Source organism: Callorhinus ursinus, unplaced genomic scaffold, assembly GCF_003265705.2.
Source record: "Callorhinus ursinus isolate GAN/ISIS: 27379988/994484 unplaced genomic scaffold, GSC_fseal_2.0 scaffold40, whole genome shotgun sequence".
In the NCBI taxonomy this organism is placed as follows: Eukaryota; Metazoa; Chordata; class Mammalia; order Carnivora; family Otariidae; genus Callorhinus; species Callorhinus ursinus.
This window is the reverse complement of record NW_027397102.1, coordinates 11902182-11912272: the sequence shown is the minus strand read 5'-3', so window position 1 is coordinate 11912272 and position 10091 is coordinate 11902182. Positions and strand designations below refer to the sequence as shown.

Genomic DNA, 10091 nt, shown 5'->3' with positions numbered 1-10091 from the left:
TAGCACTACATAGGGAAATTTAACCCAATATAGTGAGGAGATAAAAGGAGGAGGTGGTAGAACCTGAACTGAATATTAAGGATATGTTAGCTGGAGTATGGGAATATCATTCCATGCTAAAGGAAAAACAGTGTGACTGGGAAACCACAAACAGTTCAGCGGACAGGTGGTGTAAGGGAAGGTCAACTACTGGCACTTTCTCTTTTGGAATTCTTTCTCTCCTTAATTATTTTGAAACTCTTGTAAAATAACTAAAATAACTACAATGAACCCTAAAACCCCTCATCAAATACAATCACTTTAATATAAAGGCCATTTTACCTTGATCATTTCTGCAAAAGTTTATCAGAAGAATCTTGTATGGACTCCTTGTATACGTATAAAAAACCAGATTCAGAACCAATAAACGCTTATCAAGCAACTACTATGCTTTCATATCTTTTTTTCCCTCCTGTAAAGCAAAGCCAATTTTGTAAAAATATACTGCCGGGTGGCTGCGTGGACTAACTAGAACAAATACAGACGCAATTTAGGTTTCATTGTGGCGAAACTAAGGAGAGAGGTTTTTCGTGGGTTTTCATTGGGGAGATAATGGAGACGAAAAAGATACAGGATATAGTTTGAAAGAATTGGTGCGAAAAATGATGCTTCGGGGGGCCAAAACGAAAGTGCACACACACTGGGGGAAACAAGTTACCAGGCTGGAATGAAAATTTCCTTTGTTCACAGACCAATCCCCTTTCAATTTCATTCCGCCCTTCATCTATCCCAACAATTCTTGCTTCATCATTGTCAAGGGGTACCCAGGTTTTCCCATTCAACCTAGCTAGCAGAGCAAAAATCTCCATCTCATTACTACCCCAAACCTCCAGGCTAAACGCGCTACTGCACTCAGCCTGGAAAATAAACTGAGCTTTTAACATTCGCGTAAACATTTCAAATAAAATGCTGTAGCCGCCTACCTGGACCGGCCACCAAGAACTACAATATCCAGAATGCACTGTTTTTCCTTCCGCCTTCTACCAGGGCAACGCCTGACTAGATCTCATTTCCACAAGCAATAGTCACATGACACATTTCCTTTCAAGATGGCGGATACTCTCCCTTCGGAGTTTGATGTGATCGTAATAGGGACGGGTATGTGTGGCTCTGGTACTCCCCGAACAAAGTGTAGGAAATCTATCTCGTTCTTACCTTCTCTGTCAGTGGTGAGGGTTGGCGAGAAATGCCGGGGGTTGAGGATGGGAGGGAGGACGGGAAGGAAGTGAGGTAGTGTGGAGTCAGCGCGGGACTTGGCGGCTCCAGGGAGGGGCTTGGACTCACGGTACTTAGCGCCATTTGAGTAGGGGGCGATCTGGTCGATGCCGATTGCTGAGGTTGGTTGCTGCGGGTGATTCTGTAATTTCCTTAGAGGGAGGTGTGTTTGTAGTGTCATGAGAATGGAGGGTCGGGATTTTATCGAAGGAAACGCCTTTGGCATGACATGATTCCTTCCTTGTTGATTTCAAGGTGATATTCCCCATCATTGTCTCGCCCTTTCGTAGGAATTTTACATATATTTATGTAGTCCTAGGGTGTAGTGCAGCTCGGATACAGTTTAGTCTTCAGGTTTTCGAGAAAGGTGCTCAGCTGTTGCCCGTGTGCGTATTAATTTACTAGGACAGGACACGGATTCTTTTCTATTGTGTTGACAAGCCTAGGGAATTGTATTTTGTTGAGGTAGCCATTCCTGCTTTATGATGCTGAAAGATAGCGTTTTGCTTTCTGTCACCCACCTATCAACTCACAACTAAATGAGCTGAGAAGAAGCTTCTGTGAATTCCATTTCAGGTGTGTGACCTTATCTTCCCCTCGTTTACCCATCATTTATTCTCCATGTTTTGGATGGAGTCAGAACCCTGCAATTTCTAGTTGACAAATTCAACGTACGGCACGTGGCAGAAGACATTTGGCAGCAGTTGGTATTTTGTTTTTCTTAATAGTGTAAAGGGCGGATTTTAGAAGGCGTGAAGTAGGTTGTTGAGTGGGGCTTTCTCCTGTTTGCAGAATGTGGTAGGTCGGAGAAGCTCTGGTGGATGAGAACCTGTCCATTGTGTTAACGAATGGAGTTTGTTGTCTTCTCAAACAGCGGGGGCATCCATGTTTCCAGGGCGGGAGTAAAAATAATAGCTACCTGGTTTTGAATGCTTATTATTTGCTAATTGATGTGCTAAGCACTTTAGAAGCTGTTTGTAATCCTCACAACAACCTCCTTAGAGTAGGTATTCTCTACACTTTGCAGACGAGGAAAAGGGGCCTTAGGTTGCTGTGTACTCAAGATCACACAGCTGGTAGATTTCCAAAGGCCCATTCCATCTCAGAAGGAGAATCAGTGCTTCAGACCTTAAGAGTTAACCCATATTAGTAGAAATAATTGAGAAAGGTTGTTTCTAGACCTTGCTTGGCCTTTAAATAGCTGTTTGAATTGCTAGGGCACTTAATCTCTCTGAGCCTCAGTCTTCTTGTTTTTAAACACAGAAAGGGTAAACTGGTCTTTCAGGTATTGTCTAACCAAAAATTCTCTTATTCTAGTTGCACCTGGGTAAGTGGTCTCAGGACAACAAAGACATGTTTATTGCCATTCTGAAAACTGCATGACTGCAGATAACTTGGCTGCAGCTGCTGTGAACAAATGTTGGATGTTTTCTCCAGTCTATCCTAAAATGGAGAACAACATCCATTTTTGAATAGTTGTTATACCATACTTGGATTCTATATTATTGCCTTTCTTTTTTGTTAGCTAGGAACTTGGGGTGTTTTTAAAATTTTTTGAATTATTATAAGATTTTTCTTACCTGGATTCAAATTTTAATTGGTAAGAGTGCTAATTCCTGTTATTAAATGCCGTTAATTCTTAAATAGTTGCTTCCTGGTTCAGATCATAATATGGACTATATTCATCCTGTTAGAGTCCGTTATGGTAGAGGTAAGAAGATACTGTGAGTGATACAGAAAATTGCATTAGGTGGCATCTGGTGTTTTTAGAAAAAGATTCATTTTAGACTTATTCCAATGAGGGTAGTAGTATTTCTCAAAGTATGGGAAGAAATTATTTGAAGTTAATCGTAAGTTATGTTTTTCATATCACTTAATGGTGAACATACTCTGAGTTTATCAAGCACGTTGCATAAATTTATGTTATGAAGCTTCGTTTTTAGGTATGTTAAAATGGAAAAATTGGATAAGTCATTTCCCAAATGATTCTAATAATTCCAGTCATTACTTAATTGGAATTATTAATGTGTTTGGAATATTTTTCTTCTGAAATAGTTTGCTGAAAGTAGCCTTAAAAATGTTTGCATTAGGGGCACCTAGATGGCTCAGTCGGTTAAGCGTCTAACTCTTGATCTCAGCTCAGGTCTTGATCTCAGGGTCATTGAGTTCAAGCCCCACAGTTGGGCTCCACATTGGGCATGGAGCCTACTTAAAAATATATGTATATATATGTTCGCACTACTAAATACTGGCTTGAGTAAATCTTAGGAAAAGCAGCATTTCTTAGATTCAGTTTTACTGACAAAAGCGGAATTAATCATGCATGTATCACAAACAAGAAATAGGCTATGAAATGTAATTTTTCTTTTAGTAGATTTAGCTCTATTTCAAAAGACAATTGCTTCAAGTAAAAACATCTGTAGATAATATTTAAATCCCTTTGTCCTTGATTTAGTTTTTTTTTTCTTTACTTTTCATATCATAAGATTTTCCTTAGGGTCATGTTTTGAAGAGATTATGGGAAGATAAAGTTTGGTATGTATTTTCTTAGTTATGTCCATTTCTTTCTGATTACAAAATAGAGGAAATATCTGTCAAACACCCAAAGGCAGAGGGATAAAATCAACTATTTGAGCTGTGAAAAATATAGAAGAAAATGGAATAAGGAAGGGGGGCCATCTGGAGTCTTAAAGGGGTGGACAAAACTGGATGTAAGTGATGTTCTAGGAAGTGGCTTTCAGTTTGGGTACACAGTTGTAATTTTCAAGATATTTTGCCATTTAAAAAGACATTGGAATGATGGGTTGTAGAGAAGTATCATTGGTTTCAGGACAAAAATAGTCCCAATAACATAACACCTCATTGGAGGTGACATCTGTGTAATCTGCATCAGAGACAACAGTTCAACAGAAGAGCGGGCAAGATGGAAATTAGGAGAGCTGTGATAACATTGGCATGCTTCTTACATAGTGGAATCCTTTAGGCCCTCACTTAGAGCATATTCGTATTTTAGAAATTCCAGTGTGCTCAGAGCATATTAGAAACATCCTTAACTTCTGTAAAAGCTGTGTTTGGGGGATGTCATTAGATATAAGTGATAGTTCATATCCTAATGGGAAAGGGAAGAGACAAACACCCTAAAGTGCAAGCCTGTGTCAGACAGTAAAATGGCCTGGGACCAGTTTGTATAGTGACAAATTTTTCAGAGTATTCAACCCACATTTACTGAGAACCTAGTCCCTGCCTTTATGAAGTTTACTGTGTTGCCTGTTTTCAGAGACTGGGGTTCCTGATAGTCACATCCACAGAACTGTTCTTAAGCCAACGTGGGCTTTTCGTTGCATCCTTCTTGCTTTCTGAAGACCACATAAGGATTCAGTCTGCATTCCTTTCCTTTCTGAAGTACACCACACAATTATATTTTGGGGGTTCTTTCCCTAAGATGGGCTATGGAGTGGGCTAGCTTAAAATTTTTCCTGCAGAGGATAAACACATAGATCCTTTTTGATTTAAAAGTTTTATTGCTAAAGATTATGGAGAAAGAAATGAGGTAACCAAAATAACAAACATGGGAGATGCTCCTAAATTGTGACTACTTTCCTAGATAGTGCTCGACATAGTACAGTAACAGGTGTGGCAGAATGGTGTAATGGGAATCACTTGACCCTTCTACTGGGTGACTTTGGGCAAATTGCATCACCTCTTGGGAAGCCAGGTTGTTCATCTGTAAAGTGGGAGATTTGAATTAGGTGACCTATCTACCAGCTGACTGTTGTGTCTGCGTAAGTATGACCCTGGGTCTTTGAAAAGGCTAAATTCTGTATAGTCCTTTTAAGGAGTCAGGTCAGTGTTTAATATACTTCGGAAATTTGGGTATCAAAATGGCTCAGAAAGATTTTCTTGCAAACAGTAAACTGCCTGTATCAGGAAGGTCATGGAGGTAGCATGCTTCCATTCTTTGATGTTGTTTGAGAATCATAATGTCAGCTTTGGCTGGCAGCTCATTGACTATAATGCTTATGATGGTGGTGGTATAACTTCACTTCTCCAGGCGTTGGGGAATAGTAGTACTGTGGGAGGTTTTGTGAAAACATATTTACCAAATACTATATCTTAATTTACTCTTCTCCCAGGATGTCTGTGTATGTTTCTAACATGACAGGATGCCCATATTTCCTCTGTCTGTATTTCCAAACATACATACACCTATTGTCCAGAGTTGAGTTATGATTTTTTTCTGTGGCAAGATGCCACCTATTTGTGGGTCATGAAATCAATTCTAGCATTAAAAAAAAGAGGTAGAGTAGAATATATCAGAATACATTACATGTAGTAAGGATGAATATAGTTTTATGAAACAAATATTTCATGTGTGCGTAATAGATCACTGTGTAAAATATATCCATATATATGTAGATATTTTTGGGGGTTGTCGGGCAAAAAGTCTTAAAGTCTAGAGAATATTAACTGAATAACAATGAATAATAATGAATATGATATTTCAAAACTCTTTAGTTTTACAAATGCTATACCATTCATATATTTTATTTACTTTGACATGTATGTATCTCATTTGAGCAGTGTAGTGATACTGTAGTGATTGACAATGTGGTTCTGAAATGAGACAGATTGGGTTTGAATCAGCTGTGTCTCTTGTACCACCTTACACATGTCCCTTAATGTCTAAGTTTCAGTTTTTTCATTTCTATATGAGAATAAATCTCACAGAACTGTGTTGAGAATTCAATGAAATAATTCCTGTAAGATGCTTAGTTAGTGCTCAGAAAATGTAGTTGATTTTTATGCCCCATAATGCCATTCCCAGGTGCTTTTATCATCACTGTTGCTGCTTGAATGCTTCCCAGGAAGGGCTTTCCATGGAAAGCAACAGAAAGATTCAGGTGTCTGAGTCATCTTCCTCCTCTTCCCATTGGCTGGTTGGTAGGAAAGACCTTTGTATGTCTATTACCACTATTTCTAACAGATTTCTTATCTTGTGGGTTTACAGGTTTTCTGTTTTTTCTTTTTTTCTCTTTCATTCATCAGCTTGAATTATTTGTCATTTTGTTTTGTCTAAAGATTTTGAACAGATTTATCTTATTTGGGGCATAGTATGAAACTCTTCGTCAGTATAAGAATGCTGAAGGAGCTAAAGAAAGCCCACATATTTTCCTGTTCTGAAAAATGCTTTGTAATTCTTCAGGCATTTATTGATGGAAAAGTATGTCTGTTTTGCTCTCAGGAGCTAGGAAAGTAAAGGGAGTTATCCAACTCTGGAGAAGACTCTTTGGGAGAGACTTACCCTTCCCTGTAAATCATAAGTTTGAGCCAATTCCTCAGAGCTACATCTGTTACCAGAGCTCCCTCTGCAGCATCATTTTCATCTCCCATGCCTCATGGCATTTTCTCTAGTGATCTCATGATGTTTTGGATAACTCAGTCTACAGCAATTAAAATCAAATACGGCTGCTCACCATCATATTCTCATGTTTAACATAAAATCCCAATGCACAGAAATAATTATAATTCCATATAATTGACCTGTTACTCATGCTAAGTCACCTGCTATTCAGTTTCTTTTTTTTTTTAAAGGCTGATGATAATAATGGTCTATATGAAGGATTTCTTTTTTTTTTTTTTAAGGATTTTATTTATTTGACAAACAGAGACACAGTGAGAGAGGGAACACAAGCAGGGGCAGTGGGAGAGGGAGAAGCAGACTTCCCGCCGAGCAGGGAGCCCGATGTGGGACTCGATCCCAGGACCCCGGGATCATGACCTGAGCCAAAGGCAGACGCTTAACGACTGAGCCACCCTGGCGCCCTGCTATTAAGTTTCAATGCAATCTTTTAACTGAAATGTTAGGTTCTGCCTGATATGTATATAAATGGTTTTAAAAGTAAAATAGACTAAAAGTCTCCATCAGTTTGTATTCATATATATATATACACACACACATGTATATGTGTGTGTGTATATATATATGAAATGCTAGAGAGATTGGAAACATTCTGAGGATATTCAGTTGTAGCCAACAAAATAGGGATACTTTGAAAGGTTCATTTATTGTCTTTTTGCTTTTCTAATAATCTTATTAAAGGGCAGTGTAAGAGGAGATGATGATTTATCACAGATAGTGCTTTTCCAAAGCATGACTATGAGAGCCATCATGTTATCATATTAAGGCTATTTAAAAAATAGTTTGCAAATAAGAGATGCAGGGGCAAAAGAGAGAGACAGACAGAGAGACAGACCAAGGGGCAGCCAGGCCATTGTGGTGCTTAGTGTAAGTATTTCATCTCATATTGGATTTTACCAAGAGTTTAAGTCATACTACTTGACTGATTTGGTTTATATCACATTTAGAATAGTACCAACATCTACTTTTTTTCCCCTGAGTAGTATTCTAACATATCTTTCTTGTCCAGCCTTGTGTTCACATTGAGTTGCAATGGCGATTAATTAATGGAGTTTTATCATTGTATATTGCTTTGAAATGTTTGGATCATATATCTGTGATCCAAATTTGCACATTTGTTAAACTACTTTTCTATATATGAGTTTAAAATAATTATTATGGGGGTGCCTGGGTGACTCAGTCGGTAAAGCGTCTGCCTTCGGCTCAGGTCATGATCCCAGGGTCCTGGGATTGAGCCCCCTGCCGGGCTCCCTAATCAGTGTGGAGCCTGCTTCTCCCTCTCCTCCCGGCTTGTGCTCTCTTGCTATCTCTGTCACTGTCTCTCTTTCTCAAATAAGTAAATTAAAGTTATTATGGAAAATTTACACAAGCTAAAGTGTAGAGAAACAGGTTTTACATACAGATAAAAGGCATATTAGGAAGATGCTGAGTTGTGACTTCTTTTTCAAATAAAAAATTTTGAGTATAGTTGACACAGTTACATTAGTTTCAGATGCACAACTTCGTGATTTGACAAGGTTATAGATTATGTTCACAAGTGTAGCTACTGTCTGTCCCATTACATTGCTATTGCAATATCATTGACTGTATTTGTTATGCTCTGCCTTTCATTCCCATGACTTACTGAGTTGTGAGTTCTAATCCTTATTTTTCTATGAACTGTGTTACTTTGGCATGAGCTATATAAGTCAAATCGATCACAGAGAATTAGTTTTAGTACCTACAACACACTGTTGAACAAATATATGAGAAATATTTACTATATGTGAGTACTGTTGTAAGCTCTTAAAATGCATTATTTAATCTGATTCTCACAATAACCCTGTCTGTGGTACATTAGTTAACTCCATTTTACAAATATATAAGCTAAGACTTAGTTAAGTTTGACCTAAGTCAAACTATTTAGAGTTGTTCTAGCTAAAACTGAGTTATTAGAATGAGCTTGTGGGATTCTTCCAAGTGAAAAAATGTCTTATACTGTCAATATTATTTTAATGTGTCCTAGCTTTTGGTTGGCAATTGCTTTCATTTTTGGGAGTCACCATTGTTGACATTAAAATCCAGACGCCAACAAGTCTTGTAATGTTAACTCATCATTTACAACATCATGACATCTGTGTTAGCTTGCAAACCTTCTGATGAAGGTGAACTACATGACCTGGTTGTGTTTATCATTTAAAACTGAAAATAAAAATCACAGCCACTAAAGTAATGGTAAAAATGGGATCAGAGAATACAGTCATATTTCAGGAGATAATCTGTTTTTCCCAGGAATGAATTATTCATTGATTTCAAGATACTTCAAGATACATAGTTTCCCACTGAAATAAAATCATTGTTAAAATAACATATAGGCTGCTTGTGCATGTGCTGGAGTTTGCCATTTTAGGTTTTTTTGTTTTTTTTTGTTTTCTTCACTTGCAATTTAAATTTTCAAGATCAAGTATTGGACTCATTGTCCTGTTTATGAAGCTTGTCTTTTTTTGGTTGACTATTCTTTTGGTTCCTACAATTTTCAGTATTTGTCAGCACTTACAATGGATGCATCTTAATTGACAGAATGAATCTGGTAATATCTTTTTCCTCCAAGGGCTGTGTTATTAACCTAATAACACTTTTATGTAGGTACTTCCAGATGTTTTCTCACTGTGTGCATATAGATATGTCTACTTTTCTGTTTTTACAAGTTTATCATAGATGCTGTTTTGAAACCTATTTTTCACCTCACAGTATGTCATGAACATCATTCCATGTCAACCAAATATTCTTTCCAGTGTCCTTCCTAAAAAGTTTTTATTTGGAGATAATTGTAGACTCACATGCAGTTGTAAGAAATAATATGGGAAGTGTATACACTTCACCCAGTTTCCCCAATGGCGAGTAACATCCTAGATAACTGTAGCATAACCAGGAAATTGACCTTACCCAATCACCTTATTCAGATTTCACCAGGTTTACATATACTTGTGTTACTTTTGTTAACTGCCTTTGGATATACATAGATAGCTTTCCCTTCCAAGATTAAGTAAATATTAACTTAGTTTATTTTTTAATATTTTATTTTTTACATTTAAATTTTAATTCACTTGAAATTTATTTTGATTTAATGTATGAGGGTTTTTTCCATTTAAATCACCATCCAGTTATTCTAACACCATTGATCTAATAATCTGTTCTTCATTGAGTTGAAATTAAAATTTTTTTTACTATATGATCAATTTTTGGACTTTCTGACAATAATCTGAGTGTCTCAGTGTAGTCTTTTTCAAAGTGGGAACTATAAAATAGGAATAGACTAGGTCATCTGATCTATAGAGAAATAACTTCTTTGAAATCTCAAAAAACAAAAGGTAGAATTTGAGTATATAAAAATTATAGCATCTACTCTGAAAAATAGAAAACCAAAAGAAATATTTGC

The 10091-nt window shown here is 37.1% G+C and overlaps 1 protein-coding gene across 5 annotated transcripts in view; it reads left to right on the top strand.

Moving 5' to 3' along the window:
* Nucleotides 1-1082: 1082 nt before the first annotated feature.
* The window catches only part of CHM (CHM Rab escort protein), a 208851-nt gene continuing 199842 nt past the window's right edge, over nucleotides 1083-10091 (top strand). For all 5 annotated transcript variants that reach the window (XR_012374805.1, XM_025878809.2, XM_025878733.2 and 2 more), the window contains exon 1: nucleotides 1083-1137. Coding sequence is in view for 4 of the 5 variants with exons in the window: in XM_025878809.2 (XP_025734594.1) it covers nucleotides 1089-1137 (49 nt within the window). In the remaining variant the exon portion in view is untranslated. The remainder of the gene's footprint in view (nucleotides 1138-10091) is intronic.